General features: G+C 39.1%; 1 protein-coding gene across 1 annotated transcript in view; it reads right to left on the bottom strand.

The window, feature by feature from the left end:
* The window catches only part of ERC2 (ELKS/RAB6-interacting/CAST family member 2), a 703,663-nt gene that overhangs the window by 368,150 nt on the left and 309,387 nt on the right, over positions 1 to 26,126 (bottom strand). The window contains exon 6 of the mRNA XM_046646460.1: positions 7,646 to 7,813. Coding sequence (XP_046502416.1) covers positions 7,646 to 7,813 — 168 coding nt within the window. The remainder of the gene's footprint in view (positions 1 to 7,645; positions 7,814 to 26,126) is intronic.

Raw genomic sequence — 26,126 nt, 5'->3', positions numbered from 1 at the left:
AGAAGGCAAATTTTTTAACTTTGGTTCTTTCTATAACAAAAGGTTATTTCATCAGTGTCATCTCTAAGAGAAGGGCAACTTCAAATCCCTTAGAAGAAAAGCAATATACACAAAAGAGGAGGCTGGTGAATTCACTGCTTCACAAAGAAGCTTAGATTTACCAAGGAAGCCAAATGTCTACTCAAGAGACACAGAGTGACCTTTGAAATATCACTTCATTGTGGCAAAATGGACTTCTGACAATAGAATCAATTGGTTAAAATCACCAAGCTGTTTTTTCCTTAGGCCATCACTAACACTGGGCAAGTAATTTCAGCCTAAAGTTAACAGCCATGCATGCTTAGTGATTATTTGTCCTGTGAAATTTAATTAGCACTAGAACCCTTGGCTTCAACTTCACCCCATGATAAAGACACAAAGTATTAAATGATGCCAGAGCAAAGATGCTTCTGCTTAGACCGATGACATCCTGCCACCCTAGAAACACAGAACACGTATAGAGAATTTATTATATGATATGGTAAGTTAGCTTTTTCTTATATTTTCTAGACTGAAGAAAGCATTGTTCAAAAGAAAACTGGCAAATCACAAACACTAATTTAGATACTTTTTAATTGCAAATATTTAAACAACATACTAATTAAATCTACATTCAGGCCACATTTAACAAATAACGTTACCATATCCCAAATAACTAGATAAAATATATGAAAAAATACATTAAATGTGAATATAGAAATCAGGTTTTCAGCCCAAAAGGCTACTAAAATAAAGTGCATTTTTTTTGGTCAGAAAAATATTAGTCTTAAAGGTCACTTATCCAAATGACTAGAATGCTGGCATTTAGAAATTTAAACTAGGTGATACCAGCTGGGTGATCCATGTTCTGTCTGAAGCAGATGCTTTATTTGTATTATATGTCCCCTGTACCACAGCTGACCAGCATCCTCCTCCAAATTAGTTGATATGATCAGTGTGGTCAGATCAGTTTTAATAATGTTAATAATTTTAATAGTTCAAGAGTGCTATATATACTCTTTATAAGTATGGATTATCATATGTGAAAATTGTATTATTTTTATTATATATGTGAAAATTTTAAAAGAGAAAGTAATAGTAATAGTTTAAACATCATACACACCCATATGCACACACACATACACAAGACATTCACCTCTGTAAACTGCCTGTAATGATGCCAGAGAAAAAGTGTAGCTAAAAATGTTAATCATATCAGCCAAGATAATATCCAGAGGAGAGAGAAATGTCTATTATACTAAGTAAAAATCATTTTAAGGAATACTCTCTCAAGGCAGGGAGCAGACAGAAACAAGATAAGTAGGGCAGTCTAGCCATGGGAAGAAAAGGACTCCCATAGGCCAGGGTTTGGTCTGGATAATTATTTGTTTTGGGGTGCAGGGGGTGTTTCTTTTATATTGTAAGATATTAGCAGCACCCTTGGACTCTACCCACCAGATGTTTGTAGCAATCCCCCAGCTGTGAAAACCAAAACTATCTACAGACATTGCCAAATGTCCCTGGGGAGGAGATGGCGGGGGTTGGGGGGGGTGGGGGAGGGAAGGGCGGGTAATGTGTCCCCTGGTTGAAAACCACTGCCTTAGACCCATGGCCACCCTGGTTGCAGCTCCAACCTCTGGATGCCAGCCCAGTTCCTGGCTTCAGATGCAGAGTGAGCTCGCCTACACTGAGGTCAGACCCTAGTTGACCATCACTGCAAAGCAGAACAGCTTCCCAGACTGCTTCCTCTTGGGACTCAGTGAGGAATTACCAAAATTATGAGTTCATCTATGACTAGTCCAGGAAAGCTGCTTAGATGTCTCAAACATCTTTTGAGGTCTAAGTTCTATAAGCCAACAGCTAAAACAAAGTGAAAATAAGATGAGAGCAAAAATGCTGCAATTCTTTGAAAACAAAGTGGCAAAACAATCCAATGGTTTAGAATGGTACATGAAGAATCTCATGGGGGTAAAAACAAACAAAAACTGAAGGTCACCATAATCTTTCTTTTTTCTAAACATAGCACAACATATATTTTTAAAAATCCAGATCTGGTGTTGTATTTTATTCATTTATTTGGTTACTTATTTTTCATCACATTATGTAGTAACTGCATCTCTATCTGTTTGCTATTAAAAGTAGGCATATTTGTGTATCAACCTGAAGAAAGTTGCTCAAATTATCACTTAGTTAGTCCTTAAAAGTTAATGATCCCACTTGTCTCATGAAGGAGGCAGAATCATAAAGTAGAAAAACACCAGAATAGGATGGTGGTTAAGACTAGTTCCATCACTTCCTTGCCACGTGACTCTGGGTAAGTTACTCCCTAAACCAGTCTCTCATTTTAAAAATAGGGATTATGATAGTACCTACATGCCATTAGGTTTGTCATAAGGATACGTAACCTAAGGATGCCAAGCCCTTAGCACAGTGTCTGTATATAGTAAGGGCTCAATCAATCCCAGATTATTCTTTTGTTATGAAAATTAACATTTGCATGGTCATAATTGGAAATGACCATGGATAATTAGCAATTTCATTATATCATTCTCATAAAGTACCCTGCCTTTAACACTCCCATAAGTTAGAAGTGAGAACTAGAGGAGGAAGCTTTCTTTTGCATAACAAGACAGTATTCTCTGTAAATACCACGTTTTCTTTATATTAAAATGGAAAATGAAGGAAGACTGGCTAAGCTCCCTTACTTAAGCCTTCATCCCTTTTTACCTTCCCAGGGTAATGGAACTGAGGCTGGAGGTGTCAGAAGTGGGTACAGCAACAGTCAATTCCTCATCTTTGTTTTATTATTTATGGGATGGTTCCATCTTGCAGCCTATACAGAACATACTGTCCTGGGAACAATGAGTGGGTTTAACATTTCGGGGCAAAGGACTCTTCTCACAGCTAACAATATTCTTCGTCCGGGAGTGGGTCTCAAAGTGGTTTCTCTACTCCAAAGTTCTCATTCATTCAGAATTTGCTGATATAATTTATTCACCCAATGCATATTGATTGAGGACCATCCCCTGCCAAGAATTTTGCAAGGAGATGGAGATATCTTGATGATCACGGTTGGGGCACACGAGGAGCTTAGCCCTGGGAGGGAAGCCAACATTCACTAAAGGGACGCATAATTTCAAACTGAGCCAAGAAATGCTTTAGAGCATAAAATCTTTCCCAGCCTGCCGTGTCAGCAAAGACTTCCCTGAGTAAGTGACATAAGAACTGATGGAAAGCTCAGGTGGAAAGCTTGGAACCACATTTCCAAGATTCCTTTTAGGGAAGGTCTGTTTAGATCCTGCTAATGAGAAGCTCTTGTGTGAAATTTGGAGATCTGTCCCAGGACTTTGAATCTTGACCAACAGCGTGATATAAGGGCAGAGGGAAGATGGTGCGAGATCAAGAAAAGACACGTGACCAGAGGCTCCCGGTTATGAGATCATGGCACTGCCTGCCTTGTCTTGGTCTCCTAGAGATGTTCTGGTCCTTGATCACCCCTAATCTGGTTCTACTAGTCAGATACTAGAGCTCTGGATATCCTTGCAATAAATTCCCTTTTGCTTAAGGTAGCCAGAATTAGCTTCTGCTGTTTGCATCCATCAAGTGGTTTGCTTCTGGTAACATGCCACATTGCTCTTCACTGTACTTACATTTAGGATTATGCGTGTCTGTCTGCCCAACCAAACTGTCAGCTTCTTGAGGACTGGAGAATGTCTTATTTCTCTTTGAACCTCCAGGACCTAGAGTAGTGACTGACTGACACATCGGAAATACTCAGTACATGCAAAATGAATATGATTTTCCACGTGTTCAAAAAATTAGGAGGTTTGCCAAAAATAAAAATAAAAGTTCAACTGGATGTTTAAACACTAGAAAGAGCTCAAGTGAATCAAAAAGTCCTCTATACCTCACACCAATTTTTCACTAATGTGGAAATATCTATGTTCTATAGTCATCTTCTCAGATATTACTTCTTTTGATAAACTTCATGAAGAAACTCAATATGTTAATAACCACACTCCCGTAGCATCCTTACCTTTGAGTTCATCGTCATTCAGAATTTTTACCACCGCACTTCCAATTACATAAAATAAAGCTGTTAAAGTGGGCAGGTCCATATATTCCACTCCCAGGAGTCAACTCCACTCATCTCTCCCTACCTTTTCTACCACAGGGCAAACCATGAAGCCCTAGGCAGCTGGTGAACCTGGCTTCCAGAGAAATCTCCATCTGTTTTTCTACCCCTAATAAATAAAGTACCTCTGCTCTATAAATTCACATTGCTCATGGGACTGAGACCTAGGATGAAACTGGAGATAGAATTTTTGTCCAATTTGATGGCTTTTAAAAAAATTTCTTGGGTAGTAAGTTTATGGTACAAGAATCTATGAGCTACATAACAGTTTGAATTTGATCTGGTTTAAATAAATGCTACCATGTCCTAAAATCCTGGGCATTGTACACCTTCCAAATGTACAATGTCATCAAGGTTTTATGACATTTCCTACAAAAACTCAATAGTCAGGTAGCACTTCATCAGTTAAAGTTTGAATTCAGGTATGGGACCAGTATGCTATGGCTGTAGCATGAAAACTGCGCCACTCCTCTGACTTTAGTATCATAGCCGCAAGAAGATATTCCAATAAACAGTTTTCACACATGTACATTTTTGTCCCCTACTAAAAGAACTCCATATCTTGGAATTATAAAGTAGAGCCAAAACTATGGTGGTAGGACCAAAAATCCATTCTCGATGACTTGTGTTTTCCAACAAAGGCTTGATTCCAGATATTCTGCCACCTGGGGTTCTCTGTTTATTCAACTTCACTTCCTTCCTCAAGTAACTAAATGCTTAGAGCATCAGTCCATGTCTGTTGCCCAGACATGTGACTTGTCCATGTGGCTTATGGAGCACACAAGACTTCTGAGACCCAGGCTCTGAAGGTAAAGCTGACAGATACGAGGTGCAAGCCTAGCTTCGCCAGGTTAAACATGGCTATGAAAGGAGCATACCCAGCTCTACTGGCATCAAAACACATTGCTGGCTGCCAAAGAGTCTACGAAAAAGAAATATTAAGTAATACTGCACCTCTGACATTGACACGAGTTTATTATTCTTCCACGCCAAGACACCCTAATCCAAAGCTTATGCTATTCCAATCCAGGCCTGCCTTAAAACAACCAATTATGCTGAATGTGGTCAAAACTCTAAGGAGTCTCCACTCGCAAAGACAATGGTTCATTGGCCCATTAGCTTTTGTGTTATTCCCACATTTCGAGTCAGTTTCTGAATTGTGTACATCACTTCCTTAGGGATAATTTCTCTTTCACATTGCAGGTATAAGAGAACTCCTGCCCCTTCGCTATGTTGCCAGTGATTTTATTTCCTCCCCAGATGTATTGGTAAACACTCAGTGAAGAAAACTTAAAGCTGAACAAGCTCTCCAAATATACACGAAATACTTCCAAATTCATTATCTACATGGTTTAAATAAGTGGGGTTATGATCATGTTGCCCAAAAAAGCCATAATATCCAACAGCTTTGTTCTCGAACTTCCAAACTAGTTCTTTTGAATCTGGCTGGGGGGAAAGTTTAAAATTCTGTAAAATATGCACGTCAGCAAAAGTGGCCATTTGTCACTTCTGCATTGAAAGTGCCTTGCCAAAATCTTTACAGAGAAAATTGTTGCCACTCGGTCCTCAAGAATGAGAGAGCTTAGTCTCAACTCCTGGTATAAAAAAGCAATTGTGATCTTCTTCCTTGATTCACTCTCACACCTGGTATCATCATCACAAAACATGAGGTCCAAAGAAAAATGAGGCTTATTCTCTTAATTTGCAATAAGCATTTTATTCTATTTTCCCAAAGACAAAAAACTTGTATTTAGGTTGTATGACCTCGGGCAAGCCAATCATAAGCCTCAGTTTCCTGGGGTTAATAACTGTACCTGCCTCACAGGGTTATGGGTTAAGAGTCAGTAAAGAACACTTGTTAACGAGTATAGCAGAGTCCCCAGCATACAGTGTTCAACACAAGTAAACTCAGTAAATGTCAGCCTTTGTTATCATTCACTGCTGGGGATTTAAAATGAAAAGCCTTCTTTTGAGTCCTTAGTACATGCTCCAAGAACTGCAACTGTAACTGTTTTTCTGTTAGTCCCACCTGCCCTAGACAGTCTCTTTGATTCAGGAATCCGCCATCATCTCTTCCCAGTTCTCTTCTAATCATCTGTACCAATTAGCTGGAGCTACAAAGAGGGAAACCAACTGCCAGAGCTTTGTCTGTAAAGATGTCTACAGAAATGAATTAATAATATGATCCATCAGATCACCAATATCCAGAGAGTGAGGATGGAAGCTACTGGGGATGGGAATGGCTTCATGTGTGCACAAGTTGTGTAGCTGCAAACAGCCCCAAACTCAGAAGGGTCCCATGCTTGCTTTAATGCTCTGCTGTTACCATCCTGAAATTTTCAATACTTATTGAGCAAGGGGCCCCACACTTTCATTTTGCACTGGGCCCCATTTACGTGGGTGGTTGTGAGTTCTGATCAGAGAGTGGTAAGAAGTGTTTTATGTGTTAAAAGGACTACTCCAATTTCTGTGTTAAGAACAGCCTGTAGGAAAGGTAAGGGTAGGAGCAGGAAAAACAGCTAGAATGCTGTTGATATAAATAAAGTGAGAGATGACGACAGCAAATGACACCAAGAGGAAAGGCCAGTTAGATTCCATTAGCCTACAGCTGCAGCATGGTACACAGTAACATGCCTGTCTATGGCAGTCTCCAGGCTGGCCATCTGCTGCTGCCCACCACTGGTTCCCTCCCAGTTTCTATGCTGGCTGCCTCTTAACCTGAGAGCCCTACGTCTTTCCAACACATTTCTCTTTCTTAAACAAGCAGGTGTTGGTTTCTCTTTTTGCTTATCCTTTTCCTAGGGAAAGGCAGGGGACACTACAGTCCCACTAAAATTGTACACAGTAGCAAATGGGAATTCTCCAAAAGAAAATCAGGGTGCTGTCACAAAACCTGTATCCTCTACAATGGAGAAAATGAGCTGCTGAAAGAAGGAAGGAAAGAGGGTCCTAACCCCAGGTCAAGCACCTTCTGTGTTAGGTCACTGTGGTCAGAACTTACTACACATTCTCTCACTGATTCCAGTTAAGCAATGGGTGTAAACATTACCCGACCCCCTGAAATCTGTATGGGTTTGGCAGGATAAGACCTACTAAAGTTGACGTAAATAAAAAATCCATCTAAAATACCTTTAAGACCCACATAATACATTGCTCAACTCTCAGTAGCGAAAAAGGAAAAATTAATTAACTTTTGGGGCTTTTTATTATTTTAGACTTACATCTAACTTTAAACAATTATTTCCATGTTTAAGCTGGCAAATGAAAAAAATCACCACTATTTAGTTTTCAGGTAATCAAATAGAAAATTCATCAGGCCCTGCTAAAAATGACATGATACAACCACCAGTAAATTAAATACCAGTAAGCTAAAAGTGCATACTTCTTACTCCAAAATTCTTAGACAAAAATTTCTTCTTTCTCACAAGCTCAAAAATTTCTTGGAAATGACAAAACATGGATGCTACCAATGCCTTAATGTCAGCTACTCACCTTTTTCTGAAGGACATTGATTTTTCTTTCCTTCACTTCTAACATATCCTTCATGTCGCGAATTTCTCCAGCCAGTGTCCCCTTCTCTTCTGTGAGGTCCTGTAGCTGTTTTGTTTTTTTATTGAGAAAAGATTCTTTCTCTTCCAGTCGTAATCTCAATGCATCTACCTGAAATCAGGAAAAAGAAAGGAGGCTGCAGTTTTTCCCAGAGGTCATCAGGAACCACCAGTGATGCCCTGGGAGGGAGGAAGGGCAGCAGGATGCCTTCTGAGCACAGCGTGATCCAACCACTGCCCAGGGGCACCTCGATGCCATGCGTCTTAACAGCTTATATCCACCTAAAGTCCTGTGGCATATGTACCTGAAGAGTGATATATTTTTTTAAAATATGAGGTTTATATGAAATAAGACTTTATGAAATAGTCGTACGTCTCCATATGGTGAAGCCATAAGCTGGGAAACAAAGTACACTAACACTCTGTGTCTTTGAGAGCCCAGAGAGGACACAATGCTGCTGACGCTCTGCAGCATCCTCCAGCAAAATGGACGCTACAACGAGCCATGCCACGAACATCTGGAAGAACAAGATTGACAAGTAGAGAAACAGTCCTAAATTAGAAAAATACATGTTGCCAAGAGGAAGTAAATGCCATGGAAATGACACCCATTCTCCAGCTTTATGAAAGACCGCTTTCCAAATACTAACGAAAAAGAAGACAAAGTATACAAAAAAGAAAATCCTATTTCTACCTTAGATCAAAAATTAGATTATTATAATTTCTGTTTTTCAAATGTCAGTAATAAAATGAGAAAACATAAGCTTTATTTTCTTAATTTAACATTCTAAAGACCATGTGCAAAAAAATTTAGATGGGCGATATGGGGTATCAGAGTGATGGAAGACTTTAATCCTCACCCTCCACACCAGGAACCTGATAGACAGCCGCTACATCAAGCATCAGGAAGCAGCGCTGCCAACACGTTATTTAGAGACATCAAAACAACCAGGCAAAAAGAGTGAGAGCAGGTTGTCTTGGGGAAGAAGAAATGGGACAGAGGTAAGAAGGGGGCTGCTGAATCTCATTGCAAATCTTGTGGGACATTTTGCTCATTATACTACCAGTAAGTAAAAATTAGATGAAAAGGGAAAAAAAAAGATAAAAGTAAAAAAAAAAAAACAAAAGGCCAAAGGAATACCATAATAAGCCAAAACAGATAAACAGGTAAATACTACAAGGACACAGAGGCGAAGGCAACCTAGAACACTGGAAAGGGGACACTTAGGTTTTAGGCTGAGTTCTGCTTCTATGTAGCTGTGAGGATCAGAACAAATTACTCTCACTTCCTCTCACCCAGCCTTCCAGCCTCAGTTTCTCCATCCATAAAACAAAGAGCTTAGAACACACAGTCTCTAAGGGCATGACATTTTATGATTTTAAAGGCAGGAATCAGACTTAGGTAGAATATATCAGGGAAGAATGATGATATTAGAGATAAAAAGTTAGAGTCTCCTTTTCTTACCCTTTTCCAAAAAAGGGGTCAAAGGTGATGGGGAGGTGGGTGGGTAGAGAGTTTTCTAGTTTCTGACTCAGAGAGGAGGATGAAGCTGGGAGGTCCCAGCAAGGGAAGAGGTGCTGATAAGTGCTTACAGCTCAGTGGGCAGAGTCACCCTGACCGCATTATGAGAGCAGACGGCCATTCTGTGACTGCAGAGGGTGAGACCCGCAGAATCTTCAAGGAGCGATAGCTGTGCCTCTTCTCACAGAATGGCCACAGAGATCCAGGGGCGGGGAAGGAAGGGGAAGGGGATACTCATGTCCTGGGGATCTTTCCTTTCCGAAATGAAAATTCATGCCAGTTCACTAAAGCTTAAGCATCTCAGATTCTCAAGTGGCCTATCTTTGTCTAAAGTTATCTACACCTGTAAACCTGGAATAGCATTAGTATTTCTCTTTGGGTTTTCATCATATCTGGTGAAAAAATATGATTTTTAGTTTATATATAATGGATGGCATTTGATGGGTTCCTTGGAAACTGGCAGGACATGCTGAGCACTCCAGACCATAGCAGTGGTTATAAAGGGTTACATTCAATTACAGAGATTTGCACACAGGCTGACCAGGACTCAGCATGAATCTGAGAAGAAGCTGTGGTCCCATGAGCTCTGCATTCTAGCTATCAAAGACGGATGGTCTATATCTGGACTAAAGGAAATATCCAATATCCAAAACTGTGATATAAGTAAATTACAATATGGGAAGTAGTGATTGGTGCTGGAGAGAGTTTAGAAAAAGAGACTCTGTATTGATGAACAACATGCTTAACATTTGTAGCACCTCCTCACCCTGTGTGATCTATCAATGCCCTGACGCATCTTCCTGAGCCCAGGAGAGATAAAAAGCAACCCTGGTTATAGGAATATTTCTCCAGGAATAAAGGAGAGAGCAAGGATGGTCGTGATCAACACACTACTCGCAACACCCAAACTCTACATGGCAGGAGGAAGTCTGTGCCAGCTGAGGTCTTCTGTTTGGAAGCTTATTTTCCATGCACCCAAAAGCATGTCCTCAGCTTCAAAGGAATTTGAATCATGCCCTTCAATCACCTTCACTCTATCTTTACAGCTTTGCACAGTCTCCTAGAATCAAGAAACGAAGCTTAAGGGTCTTTTTTTTAAAGACAAAACTCTGACCTGAACCGCATCCAATTCTCAACCAACATTAGCCCAGTTTGCAGTAAGCAAGTATGACATCATTTCTAAAGTCAAATTTTAACTTCCAGATGGTGCAAAACCACAAGCAGGCACACAGGCCTTCTAATGCACAGAAGTTTAAATACAGGGAAGACCAGGCAAAAAAAGAATATAATCCAATAAAAATTAGAATATGTAGTTCCAAACTGGGTATCAATGAGTAGGATTAAAGTTCCCTTCACTTATATTCAGATTTCACCCAAGAGTGCACATCACTTAAAAAAGAATCGGAAAAGCCTTGAAGTTTAGATTATAGTCCAACTTCAGGTAGAGATATAAAAGTTAAAATGTTTGGGGATATGAAATACCTTTCTCTGCCTCTTCACTCAACACCAAATAATTTTAAGGGCCCTTGACTCTCTCTCTTAAACTTTGGCAGTTGACTCAATAATAAAACTTGGCAAAGCAAAGAGCACCATCATTTCCCAGAAAAACAAAAGAAAATTAGAACTGGATGATATCGTCAACGCACAAAGACCCATAGGCTGAATTTCCAATTTTTACGTATGACTTAACCACACGGAAACTAGTCACCTAATGTTAAAACTAGGACAATCTTTTCATTTTAGGAGAATTACTCATTTCCTTCTGATCCAGTGTGCGTATTTGTGCGTGTGTGTGTGCACATGTGTGTGTTTAAGAGCATGTAACATATGAAAACTTAACCTTTTATCTGGCAGTATAAACATGAAACATTTGTTATCACTTCAGTTCCAGGTAATAACTTGAAAGAAAAGGACCATGGCAATGAAATTGGCAAAAATTGCCAAAATCAGAGTTAACATTATTAATCTCCATGTCAGCACCCAGAAATGATAACCAGTTCCAATGGTGAGGTATGTTTCTAGAAGTTCTATACATAAGCCTCCCGACCTCTCTGCCATATTTTACACGGGGCTTCAGAAACGGTTTCAATGTTGTGACAAAACACTAAGTGCTACTTGATGTGCCATAAATAATTTTTTAAAATCAAATGGTTCATTTCAATCTTAAAATGACTACAGCAACACTTGAGGAAAAAAAACACTTGAAAGAGAGAAAGTGGCCACTTGAAAATTTTCACAGATTAAATACTACTTACTTGACAACGCTTCAGGATTTGAATAAACGTGCGATCACAAAGAACAGCTTTAAAAGAAAATGAAACTGGAACATGCACAAAAGCTCCCAATATAGTTTTATTTCACATTCAAAGTTTCATTTGTTTGTTTTTCCTAATAGTAGACTTGGGTTAAGCATATATTTGAACTTGATTCAACTTGCAATCAGTCAAATGGGGAAGACGGTTTCAAAGTTGGAAGGATATAATGAACACAGCCTCTGAAGACACAAACACTACAAACAACCTGAAATCTAAAATTTGCTGTGGTAGTAAACACTAGTTCTCACTCACATCCAATGCTCCTTTCCTTCCTGAAGACAGGGAAGATCTCTCTTCTCAGCCTCCGTGTGAGAAGATGGGGCCGTGTGCTTTATTCATGAAATATAAGGAGAAGTGACATACGTCATTTCCTGTCCATGCTACCTGCATACTTTTCCTCTTCCTCAGAGATCTTGGAAGCTACGTTTTTCAGACAGTGGAGCTACAAGATGGCAGAACCTCCATAAATCTGGATCCTCAAATGACCATGAGAAACAGGATTGTCCCCTTCCTTCCCCCACACCAATCCCAAACCCCCAACATGGGTTGGACTTACAGTATGATGTGTTAAACTACCCAGAAATCATTATAATAATTTCCCCTGGTTTTGCTAAGAAGTGGGTAACTTAAACTATAAAGCCCTGTTTGTCTTAGAGATTATCACCAACCTAAAGGAAACGGGGCCATTGTACCTCCCTCTACTTCTTTTATATGTAAGACCCCAAAATCTTCTTTCTCCTATCCTTTCACCCCGAATCCAAAGAAGGGAAAAAATGACAGAGAGTTAAAAGCAGAGCTAAAACAAAGTAGCAGAACCCAGGGGAGTGAACACAAAGGTTAAAGATCAAGACCCCGGGGAGAAAACAGAAAGAGACCAAAGAGGAAGGGTCAGTACCCTTAGCTCACTGGCTTAAACTTCAGTTTGAACAGACAAATGGCTTAAGTGGACAACTCTGCTTTGCAAAAGTCACTGCATTGTAAATGCATGTGTTCAAGCAACTCATGGCAACAGCCACAGACTTACCAACAGGCGTCCCAAATGTCAGAAGCAGAACTAAGGTGTTATAAACAAAATGAGGATAATAACGGTACCTCCTTCCTCAAGCTATTTTGAGGATTAAACTAAATAACACATGTAATGCACTTAGCACAGTGCCTGGCACCTAGAAACACTCAATAAATTTTTGCTATTGTTATTATATTTTATTATTCTCTTTTCCACAGCCTCTAACCCAGTGATTTATATACTGTAGGAATGCAATAAAGGTTGCTAACCAACAGCCCTCAGGAAAAGTAGCGAACCAGCAAATAAGATTTTGTGCTCTAACATGTACCAGGGTGTTATATTGTCTGTCATTTGCTTTAAAATATTTCAGCATACACTGTATGATATGTGTGTCTGTGTGGAGGGATGTCTGGGTGGCTATACTTCCCAACTAGGAATAAATTCTCCAGTGGTAGCTATTAACCTATGAAAGACTTTAATTAAAAGCTGACAGGCCAGAGTCAGCTACCAAAAGTGCCTCCATATTCTTTATATTTGATGAACACCTGAAATTTGGGCAATTAACATAACTGATGTGAAAAGTGATTTTTCCATGGTAAAGTGAGTGGTGTTTGAGATGTGTGGATTGGCTAGAAATGTTGCACAGGCACTCCCACTCTTCCAGGAACAGGAGTTCAGACAGTGTGTCCAATGGAAATATGATGTAAGCCACATCTATAATTTTAAAATTTCAAGTAGCTACATTAAAAAAGTAAAAAGAAACAGATGAAATTAATTTTAATAATATATTTAATTTAACCCACTATCCAAAATATTATTTAACATGTAATCAATATGAAAAATATTAATGAGATATTTTACATTCTTTTTTTTGTATTGTCTTCAAAATCCAGCATTTATTTTACACTTTCAGCATATCTCAATTAGAACAAGCCACACTTTAGGCACTCAGTAGTCACACGTGGCTCAAGGGTACCATATTGGACTGGGCTGGTCTATGACTCTAGTACACCCAAAAGTTTCACCCCTTAGATTACAATCTCCCCTGTATATAGAGGCTTCAGGGAGGATTTTGGCCCAACAGCAAACAAGGTTGGCTGAGTCCAGCCACAGGAAATGTCATTACATTGACCTAGCATGAACCGTTTATGGTCTCAAAAAAGCAGACAGCTGGAAATTCAAGGAACACTCAGAGACGTTGCATGACTATGATGTACTACCTGAAGGCAAGGTCATGGGGCAGGAATCCTACAGCCTTCCTTTCTCTAAACATCAGAGGCTACTGATCTCTACCAAAGAGTACCACAGAACTGTCAACGACTCATTTGGATTGGTGATTCAGTTAGCATGATCTTTCTGGAGTCTTATTGAAAAGAAGAATTCAGAATAATCATCGTTTTTAAAAACTTTTTCACACCAATCTCTAATTATAGCAAAAGCTGCCTTCCAGAAAAAATGTCCTTCAACAGCTGCACCAGCAGAAACTAGCAATATAGGTGAGAGTGTGTCCACCTCTCAGCCTACGCTTGGGTTGTGCCCTTCTACTCTTTGGCTTCTGCAGCAATTTTGATTTCAGACTTCGCTTCTCTGTAGGTGCTCTTCTTATCTCCAATAACTAGAATTATTTATTCATTCATTCAACAAATAGGAAGAATCGATTTTGTACCAGGCATTGTTCTAGGTTCCAGATACAGCCTTTTAACAAGACTGTCAAGTCTATGACTTGGTGAACCATACATTTGTGAGGGTTTGGGTGAGGTAGAACAAATAAGCATTACGTCAATGTTATTAGTAAATATGATTTTTAGGGTAAGAAGAAAGTAATACAAATATAAACTTTAAGATCTTATGTAAAATCCTTGTAAAAAACTGGAATGACAAAAGGCTAACTTGTAGATATCTGTGTATATTGGTGAAAATATATACGTGTGTGTTTGTGTGTATGCAAAAATAATAAAATTCATGATTTAGCAAATATCTACCAGCTATTATAAATCAAACCTGAGCCAACACTTCGGTATTCAGCAAAATGGTTTATTGAACTGATGGATACTCTCTACTGTGCAATCGTCGAATACTATGTGGTCTTCACTGATCTTTAAACAAGGTGTGCTTTATACCTGCTCCACTGCTTTCAAGGTGATTTTGGATTTTAATAAATTTGGGTCTTAAAAAAAATGGCCTTGTAAGACTAATAAGTATGAACACATGATGCATTTTCTCTCTTAAAATTATTTTCTAGCTTTGACCATTAAAAAGGCCTAGAAAAAAGTGAACACCTCGGTAGCAATGAGCACCCATCTCAAAACCCAGATTGTAGTCTCTAAAAACCACTTTTCACTAAAAGAAATCAGTTTCATTGTAGAAATGATTGATTTTAAGTCTGTAGCAAGAAACATCCAAGGTGAGTATAGAATACCTTGTTGAACCAGAAAGCAAGGAAATTATTCAAGACCAACAGAGTCTTCTTATTGGCAGAGGATGGAACAATTTGATGCTGTTCTACGAACAGACACTAGGGGGCATGAATGGAGGCCAGAGAGAGGTAGGGAACTACTGCAGTCAACCAGAAGTGACTGCCACAACCAGGACAGAGGTAGTGCAGAGAGCAGACGTGGCTGTGTTTGAGATACATTTTGAGATATAATCAGGAGACAACTGGCAGAACTGAGGATTTGTATACATGGTGGTGAAACGATGGAAGAAATCAAAAAACTCCTGGGTTACTGGCTGGAGCAACTGCATAGATAGTGGAATTATTGCCTGTGCTGGGAAAGACTGGGGAGAATCAGACTTGAGAACAGGAAATCAAGAGTTCATGATCAGGGCCATGTAGTTTGAGACGCTAGGAAACATCCAAAAGATAAACAGCTAAAAGACTTGGAAGCTCTAAGACAACAGAACATGGACTAGAGTCTAACCTATGTGCGGATGAGCAGTCTGGTAATTACAGCACCATTCCTCCAGAAGACTAATTAGGACATCTTCTGCACATTTACAGATTTACTCACACTTAGATGGAGCTGTCTAAGATCAAGTTAACAAAAACTTGTAAGGAGAGGACATCTATACAGTTGAAAATTGAGAGAAATCCTTCTCCTAGAAGGGTCTCTGGTTTTCAGTCTTTACTTATAAGGTCTCTCTCCCCCTCACAGTCATGAGTAACAAGAGATTTGGTCATTGCAATTCTGTCCTTAAGCTCTTCAAGGTGGCTAGTTAATGTCATTGATGTATTTACCCTCCTGTGGATTCCTTCAGTCAATAGAGTGATACTGACTGGGGTAAAAAAGGACTGTGTAATCCCACTTCTGGGTGCTAGCTTTCATCTAGCAACCAAAATCTTATACATCTGACTAGGGGAGAAAACCTATATTGTATTTTAAGATATTTAGATAGCACAAAGAGGAACAATAATGGCTGCACTATAAAGTGCTTCATCATTTACAATGTACCTTTTTCTTAAATTATGTCTGTTCTATACAATTTCAATTCAAAAAATAAAATTCAGTATTCAGTATAGTATGACCACATGCTGTGCTTATAAAAGTTAAGTTACAATCACCAGCTTGTTAATAACACAGTTGAGATTTTCAGGTTGTAAAGGTGCATTTTGTCTTCCCTACTTGTCAAAAAATTATACCCAAGTCCCACATGCCACCTACTTGAAGAAAACAATGCTGGGTTAAGAGTGCTTCGTATCACCTACATGGAAGAATTCATATCATATGTGGGTTAATAATCCAGCCAAGTTTATAAAGCCTGTTTTCATACTTAAGTTTTTGGCTACTTCTTACACTAAAATTAGGTGGTTTTAAGTGACTAGTCCAAAGTTCAAAATTTAATGTTCAGTTCGGTTCCAGCAAATTTCTGAAAACACATGGGAATTGTAACTCATGTGTTAATACTTAAAGTTTTTGTTAATAAAACTTCCAACACTAACCTTACCTCATTGAACTTACCTCACTGGTTTTTATGCTCACTATAAAACTATAGCTGTCATAATATTTTTGAATTACTACAAAAGGAAGTAAGCCATTCCAAAGTCAATGTTATTTTGCAACATGATGATAGTTATAAATTCAAAATACTTAAAACCAATTTGCAAAGCTATCAATCTTAGTACCTCCTAATATTTGAAAAGCCCATCTTCAAAACATTTACTACTACCAAAAAAAAAGTTTAAGAAAACACCATGTATCATTCATATTGCACTTTCCCTTCAAGTAAGCACCTTAAATTTAAACATGAAAACACATTTTAACATAAAATTTTAAAATATTGATCCTGCTGAGATATGCCATGAACTTTCTAAACGATCACTGAAGCCTAAAGAAGTTAAATCACTAACAATTTAGTACCAAGATTAAGTAATAATTTTGTGATCTCAAGGCCAGTGCTTTTCAATAAATCCAAATAAGTAACTTCCATCCAGGTACGCTTGATGTGTTTATAAATGACTAACAAATTAGGAACTGTAATCATTTTATTTAAAAGAGAATTAAACCCATATTTTAAAGTCATGTCTCTCAAATCAGGGCCCATATTCCTGGAGGATGGGGACCTGTGTTCAAGGATTCACGAGTTTGCTCCAAGAAGTGTTTTATGTTGCCTTTTCTTTTTGATGATTATCTCGAGAGTTAAAATGAACTTATTCTGGATCATGTAAATAACTCCTTATAACTAAGGATTGCTAAGAAGTTTCAATATCTGCCTTTGTGTTTGCATTAAGATTCCTTTGGGGTGAAATGGAGAAAGCACAGAAGGACTTCTTATTTCTCTGATATATTCCCTTCAAGTCTTGGCCATGGGACATCATGGTGACCATGCAAATGAGGGGTTCGTCAACACTACAGAAACAGCAATCAGTGAGGAAACCAGGATATCATACAGCACACCACTATGCAAACCTCTTCAGCTAGCATCTGAGCCATAGCAATTGGCACCATATTCATATCAAGTATAAATTTACATCCAGCAATCACAATCCTTCTCCATTTAAAGTTAGCATCCTTAATTTAAGTTTTATAGGCTTTGACATTTTTTTTTTATTTAGTGTAATTTTGATTTGGTTTCATAGTTTTCTATAAGAGCTATAAGCATACCTAGTCTTATCTTTTACCTAATTAAGTAACACAAGTAATAATTATTACACAAAGCAATACTGAGTGCCTACAACGTTCTTTTCATTTTTTTCTTTTAAAAGGAATTTCTTCCCAAGTGGGAGACATACTGCTGTAAAGTAAACAGTATTTGTTATTTGAAATCCTCCTGGGGGTTGTGCAAAAATTAAATGGAGGAGTGGAGGTGTGTTCCATGATCAAGCTGACTTGAAAAATGCAGCTAGCTCTCCTGATTTATGGTAGACATTAGCAGAAAAAGATTCTGAAGTCCCATAGCAAAGATCTTACCTAACTTGATTTAACTCATCTTTTCCCACATCTATTTAACCATAGAACACTTGTTTTTCTAAGAGTATATAATAATATCCTTCATTAATTTTTAGTAAAGATAGTTCTCAAGGATCTTTTAGCCATGAAATTTTTAAGACATGGCATGGATACGAAATGTTTGAGTGGCGAAATGGGGACACACCACTGGATTAGATTCAGAAGGCCTTGGCTCAAAGTCAACTAAATAAAATCCAAGATGTCCTCTGTGACTAACAGTGTGTTAGGCGATGTGCCCACGTGTCTTCTGCATTGCTTGGGGCCACCTGTAAGGTAGGTGTTGTTTACAAGTTAAAACACTGCATCTCTGAGGGCTTGCAGAGCCAACATTGTAGACTATGTTAAAGCTCCACCTTCTGCTTCAAGGTCCACTCCACTAACCTACTTCCCAGGTTAACTTCTGGCTCTGCCAGCATCTGGTGGGACCTTTGGGGAAGTCACTTGCTTCTCAGGGACTCAGTTATTTCTTCCATACCAACAAAACTTTGCTCAATGGCTTCTAAAGTCATTACCTACCCTAAACTCTCATGATGTCACAAAGTGAGTGATCCAGACACAAAAACATATTTTAAAGCTTTGGTAATTAAAACAGTTTAGTGTTGATGCAGGAATAAAAAGACAGAGGAAGTCCAAAATAGATTCATATACTTAAGGAAATTTAATATGATAAAAGTGGCATTTAAGATTCAGTAGAGAAAATTAGATTATTCAATTAATAATGGCTGGAAACTGACTACTCATTTAGAAAAATAATAATAAAGACAAAACCTTACCTAACTCCTTATGACCAAAAAAAATCCTAATAAAGAATTAGGTGTAAAATAATTAAACCATAAAAATTCTAGAAGTAAATATGGAGGCCCTTCTTTTTATTTTTGAAGTACAGAAGTCCTGTCTAAGAAGGAAGAAAAGCTTAGACACTATAAAGGAAAAGATAGACAAATGAGATTAAATATAAATTAAAATATCTTTATAAAAAAAGTCAGGGGCCAGCTCGGTGGCACAGTGGTTAAGTTCACACATTACGCTTCGGCGGCCCAGGGTTCACCGGCTCAGATCTCGGGTGCAGACCTACGCACCGCTTGTCAGGCCACGCTGTGGCAGGAATCCCACATATAAAGGAGAGGAAGATGGGCATGGATGTTACCTCAGGGCCAATCTTCCTCAGCAAAAAGAGGAGGACTGGCGGCAGATGTTAGCTCAGGACTGATCTTCCTCAAAAAAAAAAGACAAAAGGCAAATTGCAGAAAATTTTTGCAAAAGCCAAATATAAAATGCAATGTCTGTTCCTATATGTATGACATGTTTTAAATTGGGAATAAGAGAAGGAGCATTTGCTTGTATGTGCATAGACTATTTCTGGAAAGACACATAGGCAAATAAATAAGAGTTTATTAAATGCCTACTACATGCTCAGTCACATAGGCAATCAAAACAAAGATTAAATTAACGCATTAGTCAATTCCACTTGCAAGCTAACTAAGGCATCACACTGACTGCCATGGGGAGCTCAGAGTAAGGTAAATCCAGGCAGGACCAGAGCTCCCAGAAAATCAATCGATCACCTGCATTTCCAATTGACCCTCCTTGAGGCAGAAATGCTGCAGTGAGAAGAGCAGGCAAGGACACAGTCTGTCCTGGAAGAATTATTTATGGTGGTACATATTACAGCTTCCATGATTCTTTATCTAGTATATTAATACGTTGTTGGAAGGCAAGAAAGAGTAATACCTACAAGTAGGGGCTCTTGAGCTAGACCTCTCAAGGTCAAATCTTAACCCTCCACTTACTCACCAGGACTTAGAGAAAGATACAATCTCACAAAACTTCAGTTTCCTCACCCATAAAATGAGGATAATAATAGTACTGATACCACAAGAATTGACTGAATCATGACTTGCAAGGTGCTTTATTAAAACACACTAAGAAATAAAGTAGAAACAATCAATGAACAGGGTTGCTGTTTAATAGTGAAAAGTAACAATTTATGATTACCATGATAAATTATATATTCCATCATTGATATATGATTAGTAAATTTAGTCAATAGAGTACTATATGTTAATACTCTAGCATCCACCATTAAAAGCTAATCGCACTAACAGCCATAATGGCAACATTAGCTAACACCTATGCGCAGTTTCACGTGGCCCGTCCGCACTGTGAGACAGGCAGCTAGCTACTGCTCTCCATTTCACAAGGCTGAGAGCCACAGCACTTAGAGGCGGCAAAGCCAAGACTTAAGCACATGTCTCTCAAACTCCAAAGGGCCCACTTTGAACATCATGCTCAGAAGGCAGAAACTGGAAATAAGTGAACAGCAAGAATGACAACAAACCACAGGAGTGAAGAGGAATACGGCGTGAAGCAAAAAAAAGGTAAAGTTGCTAAAATTATCATATGTATTTTATCCTTTATCATATATTGGTACTGTTAGGTATTGTTTATGGGTGAAAACATTGAGGCTCTGAGGGATCTACAAGCTAACATGGTAGAACTGTGACTTACATACATATTTATTACATATTTATATATAGTATACACTTATTATGTTTATGTATTATGTATCAAATTATATATTATATATAAATAATAATGTATAATATACAACTAAACTATGCCTTTTGCTGCCATATAATATGTATATTATATATCTATGGCATATATATTATGTATATATGGCAGCAAACAATATCTCTATTCTTCACCCATGTCTAAAATGCCCTGAATAAAATGTCATCAACAAGAAAATCCTGCAAAATGCCACCTACAGGTAGACACCATTCCTTCTATATATTCTTATGATGTGATGTTTCAACCTCAGCCAAATATTTACTACTGAAATAGTTTGCACAGATTTGCTTTTCAAAATAGTGAAAATACTTCTCCTATCCTAAGATATTCAGAAACATCTTTTACACATGCAAATAGCTTCAGGAAAGGAGGGTTCACCACTGAAGTTCCATTATAACACCTCACTAGGGTATGCGTTGACTCTAGGAGCACACTCTCACTTTTAAGCCAAGTTGAAGCTTCACGTCATTGACTTTTAGGAAGAGCATAAATGATTCTGAAATGGGTGGTAACACCAAACCCTGTGCAAATTTACATTGCCCAAAGCAAGCAATTTTTTCTCTGTCGGGGCTTGTCAGAGACTCTTCCAACTTGGAAGCATTTTATTACTAAGGAACATGGAGCTGGAAGTAAACTGAGTTCCAGGAGTGAAGATGGCAAGCGTTATAAAAATCAATTAAGTTAGAAGCCAGAATCAGAAGCTGGAACTGCCATGACGTTTAAAAAAGCTAAAGTCATGCTATGTACATTCTTTGGTCATTTTATGTTCTTAAAGAAAAACAAAGAGCCATCCTTTCTCATTTCACCATCACTGCTTCTGAAAATATTTACTGTGAGCATAGCACTAATACGGCGGGGAACATTTTAGTATGGAAAATCTGTTTCATCCTGCAAATTTTCTGTGTGTGTGTAAATCAATTTACCATGCAAACAATGAGTCAACAATATTGTATTATTCTTGCAGCAGTGGTTTCTTTGTTTAGTCCTACAATTTTATGACAGAAATCACAAGTGAGGGGCTGAAGGAGCAACAATTGGTGATTGGGAGTTCCCCCCATTATCACATCTGTAAAATGAGGAAGTTCAACTCACTGATCCAGTTCCAACTCGGACATTCTGTGATTTTATGATTCCATTTTGTTCGTTCATATTCTAACAATGCTGGAACCCATCAAACAACCCACACACTAAGGGGCTGCTGTTTCTGAGCATCCTGATATCCTACAAGCAAACCTGGTCACTAGGCATTTACCCATTTAAACAGTAAGCATTTTCAGTGCAGTCTAAAGGGAGGCAGAGACAGCATCACACTAAGTCTTGCAAACAGAGCGGTTTGGATAGAAAATAACTAAAAATTATAGCTCTATCTTTCATAATTACCAATTTTACGGAAAGGGGGAAAGTGTGCTGACAGCATCCTATCTAGCTGAAATACAAGAAATACCCAGAAATAAGAGCAGTAATCTAAAAGGAAGTACTGTCTGAGTCAGAGGGGAAAAATGTCTAGAAACTACAACCTTCTGATGATGGAGAAACCAAATGCACCAGGCAAGCTTGCCACTCTGCGGCATTTCAAATGCAAGCAAGTTTACACAAAAGACAAGATGAGTAAGAATATTGCCAGGACAAAGATATTGTCAGACTCCTTTATATCCATGTAGAAAGCAGAATTTGAGTGCTTTAGAAGCTGTCACCACTAACCAGAGTGGTCCCAATTTCTTCTGCAGGTTTACAAGTGGAGCAAGGAGGAGAGCATTTCCTCCCTCCTGAGTTTCTTCTCACCAGGCACTTTGGATCCTGTGGGGAAGCAAACAAGGACCTCCACCCTACCCCCAAAAGCATTCCCTAGGAAGAATACATTTTGCTGGATAAAATAATATGTTTGTGTCCCATTTCCATTAAGCTTGAATTCCTTGGCCTCTGATGGAATTCTTTCCATGAGACTTTTCACACCTCTCAGAAAGTCTGTTCTGTTTATCATCTCAGAGATTCTGTTCCTTTGTTTCACATGCCTACTCCAGTCAACTAGAAGTAGCTTCATAGAGCCTGGTGTTAAGAAGGATCCTGAGGCCACATCCAGCCTTGGAGGGAAGACTGGCAGGATGAAGAGGTGATGCTTCCTATGCACACAAGTTTGGGGAGCAATGGTATGCCCATATTGGCTCTGTCGATCTAGAACACCCAGCTCTGAATCTTCACCCTTACACGCATGGCTGGCTCCCCATCCTTGGACCAGGTTTTTCTTAAGCATATTCTGATCATGAAAAACCTATTTAGTATCTACAGTGAGTTGAATGGTGGCTCCCAAAAAGACATGACCATGTTCCAGAACCTGTGAATGTGAACTTACTTGGAAAAAGGGTCTTGCCAGATGTAATTAAAGATCTTGAGATGACATCATCTTGGATTATCTGGGTGGGCCCTAAATCCAATGATAAATGTCCTTACAAGAGACACACAGAGCAGAGACACTGACAGAAAGGAGAAAGCCATGTGAAGGTGGGAGCAAGCAGAGACTGGAGTTATGCAGTCCTAGTTAAGGAATGCCTGGAGCCACCAGAAGCTGGAAGAGATAAGGGAAGCTTCTCCCCTACAGTCTCTGGAGGGAGTGTAGCCCTGCCCACACCTTGATTTTGTAAAACTGGCCTCGAGAACTGCCAAGACAATAAATTTTTGTTGTTTTAAGCCACCAAGTTTATTAATTTATTATGGCATCCCTAAGAAAACTTATACAACATCCTCTTTCATTCACCCACTCACCACCAACAACCAATGTTCATTATTTTTTATCGGGATCCAAAGATAAATTAAATACCATCCCTGCCCTCCAGAGGCCCGTGTTCTAGAGGGAAAGGCATGTGAACCGACAGCAGAGAGGGAGAAGAACAGAACTCTTCCAGACAAGTGCTGAAAGTGGCCTCAGAGGACGTAACATCTGACCCGTGTCTAGGAGGATAGTTCACAGGATAAGAGAAGGATGCACAGGATGTCCATTGGGCAGGTAAGCAGGACACTGAAGAAGTCACTGGAGGATACAACCATAAAGTGAGATGCCAGATCCTAAACACTATGTACACCACGTTAATGAGCTTGGCATTTTCTTCCTGTAGGAAAGTCAGGGGATCCGTAGACGATGCCTTTCCAGACAATATAGAAGATATATGAAGGTTTCTTCACCTACCTCAATCACACTTCAGAATTCAAACTTCTAAACTCCCTCCCAGTAAGAACACAGCCTTTCTCTTCCTACCCTGGGTCTTGCCATTCCACCTTGCTAGCAGTGTTCACAAGAGGTATCATTCTCCCCACCAAACTCTTGACTGTATGGAATTCTAGCATTCCCACAAGTATTTCCAGAGCAAACCAGTTCTACAAGTACTCTTGTTGGGGAAAAAAGGACTAGGGGGGTAGCGCGGGGGGAACGTTTCACAATAAAATAAAGTTGGGAAATGCTCTTTCAGGAATTTGCAAAATGCTATGAGGAGTCCACTTTAACTTTGGTTCATCAGTATTTCCCAACTTTATTTAACTCCAATGCTCTCTGTTTGATAACATCCTATTAATATCCTAGGGAACATACTGTGGAAAATGCTGCACTGGAATAATGTTATTTTTCAAACGTACATTTAATTTGAAGTTTAATTTATTCAGCAGGTTCTCAATATACATTGATAGCTAAGCCCATAGTCTGAATGTTTACTCCTTTCCTACCCAGTAACCAACACCTTTATCAGAAAACATGGGCCTGAACAAACGCCCTCCAGGCCCCTGAGCAAGTATGGACTAAGCGCCGAAGTCCAGGGCATGGTGGTAGGCCCTGGAAGCGCAGCACTTAGAAGATGATGTCCTTGCCCTCGGAAGCTTACATGGTCACAAATGATGCAGTGTGATTTAATCCTATACTTGACAAAATGAGTGCTCCTTTCAGTAACCTCACTGGAAGAAGATTTTTCACTTTGTTAACAATTCCAAGTATTGTTTATACAAAGGGGCAAACAGCCTACAAAATTTATCTTTCTCAAATGCCAAATTTTGTCATCATAAGAATCCCCATGGGGGCCGGTTCCATGGCCGAGTGGTTAAGTTTGCGCACTCCGCTGTGGCAGCCCAGGGTTCAGATCCTGGGCGCGGACATGGCACCGCTCGTCAGGCCACGTTGAGGCGGCGTCCCACATCCCACAACTAGAAGGACCTGCAACTAAGATATACAACTGTGTACGGGGGGGCGTTGGGGAGATAAAGCAGAGAAAAAAAAAAAAAACATTGGCAACAGTTGTTAGCCCAGGTGCCAATCTAAAAAAAAAAAAAGAATCCCCATGAACTTGAAAAAAATGCGTTTTCTGAAATATCTTTCAGCAGAGGATCAGGGCTACGGTGTGCTTCCATGCCATTCCATTCTGTATATTCGCCTTTATCACTAGTTACTTTCATTAACATTATTAAGTTGCAATATATTTATGCTTGTACCATGGTACAGTAAAAGCTGTAAAAATAATCACTTGGTTATTTCATGACTACGCATGCTATAAAAATTATAAGAAAGATTGAATTACAATGAAAAGGGCCTAAAAACTTTCTTTTACTTCTGACAATTGTCCTTAACACAGAAATTTTGGGGTAAATCAAATTAAGGAGGAAAAACCATTCCTTTTCTGTTTTTCTCTTCTTGGTACAGTTCTGAACACAAAGTTATTTTCCAGGCGAAGATGAATGAACTTCTGCTCTTTCTAATCTCTGTAAAGATTATGAAAATAAAGATCCATTTCATTGGATAGGATGATGGCTGCTCTGAAAAGCAGCCATATTCTGACATGATGGGAGAGGAGTGGGCAGGACCTGCAGTCTTCCAGCCGTGGGGACGTGGGCCGCCAGCCTGCACCTCCACAATCCTTTTCACATGTCAGGAAAACAGATCCCACAAGAGCTGCTTTCTGTCGCCAATGAACATAAGAGCATTTACAAGTTGGACAATAAGAAAATATTGTAATAAAAAAAAAAGAGAGAGAGAGAGACTGTTTTCCTTCAAAGAATTCACATGATTCATACACATGCCTTCACTATTCCTATAAGATTTTGAGGGGCTTCACTCTGGTGCACCTTGAAAACAACAACATTGTAATAATAACAAAACCCATTCCTATTTCCTGAATGCCTTAACTACTCCATGCTGGCCTAAGTGTATGATGATGAGGTAGAGAGCATCATTCCTCCTGTTTTCAGAGAAGGGAAACGAGCCTCCGGAAAATTAAGGACGTACCCATGACCCCAGATCCACTAAAAGTCAGCACTGAGCCTCATCTGCCCATGAGAATAGCCTGGACACTAGGGGACCTGAAGGACATAGGTGACAGACAAATGAGATCCAACAACTCAGCCTTTCTGCCTTCCAAATCAGAGCCCGGAGAAGCCATTACAGTTTTAGTGTCCCAATAATGTGGGGGAGGAAGTCATTCATTAGAGAAGAAAATGCACTAGGTTGGAAATATTCCACCCAGCAAGAGGAAATTGGGTTGCTCTGAGCCTCAGAGGAGAGAACTGAGATGTGTGTGCTCAGACCTGCT

The sequence above is a fragment of the Equus quagga genome, chromosome 1 (assembly GCF_021613505.1).
Source record: "Equus quagga isolate Etosha38 chromosome 1, UCLA_HA_Equagga_1.0, whole genome shotgun sequence".
NCBI classification, from domain to species: Eukaryota; Metazoa; Chordata; class Mammalia; order Perissodactyla; family Equidae; genus Equus; species Equus quagga.
Note: the sequence above shows the minus strand (reverse complement) of the source record. Positions and strands in the feature narration are given on the sequence as shown.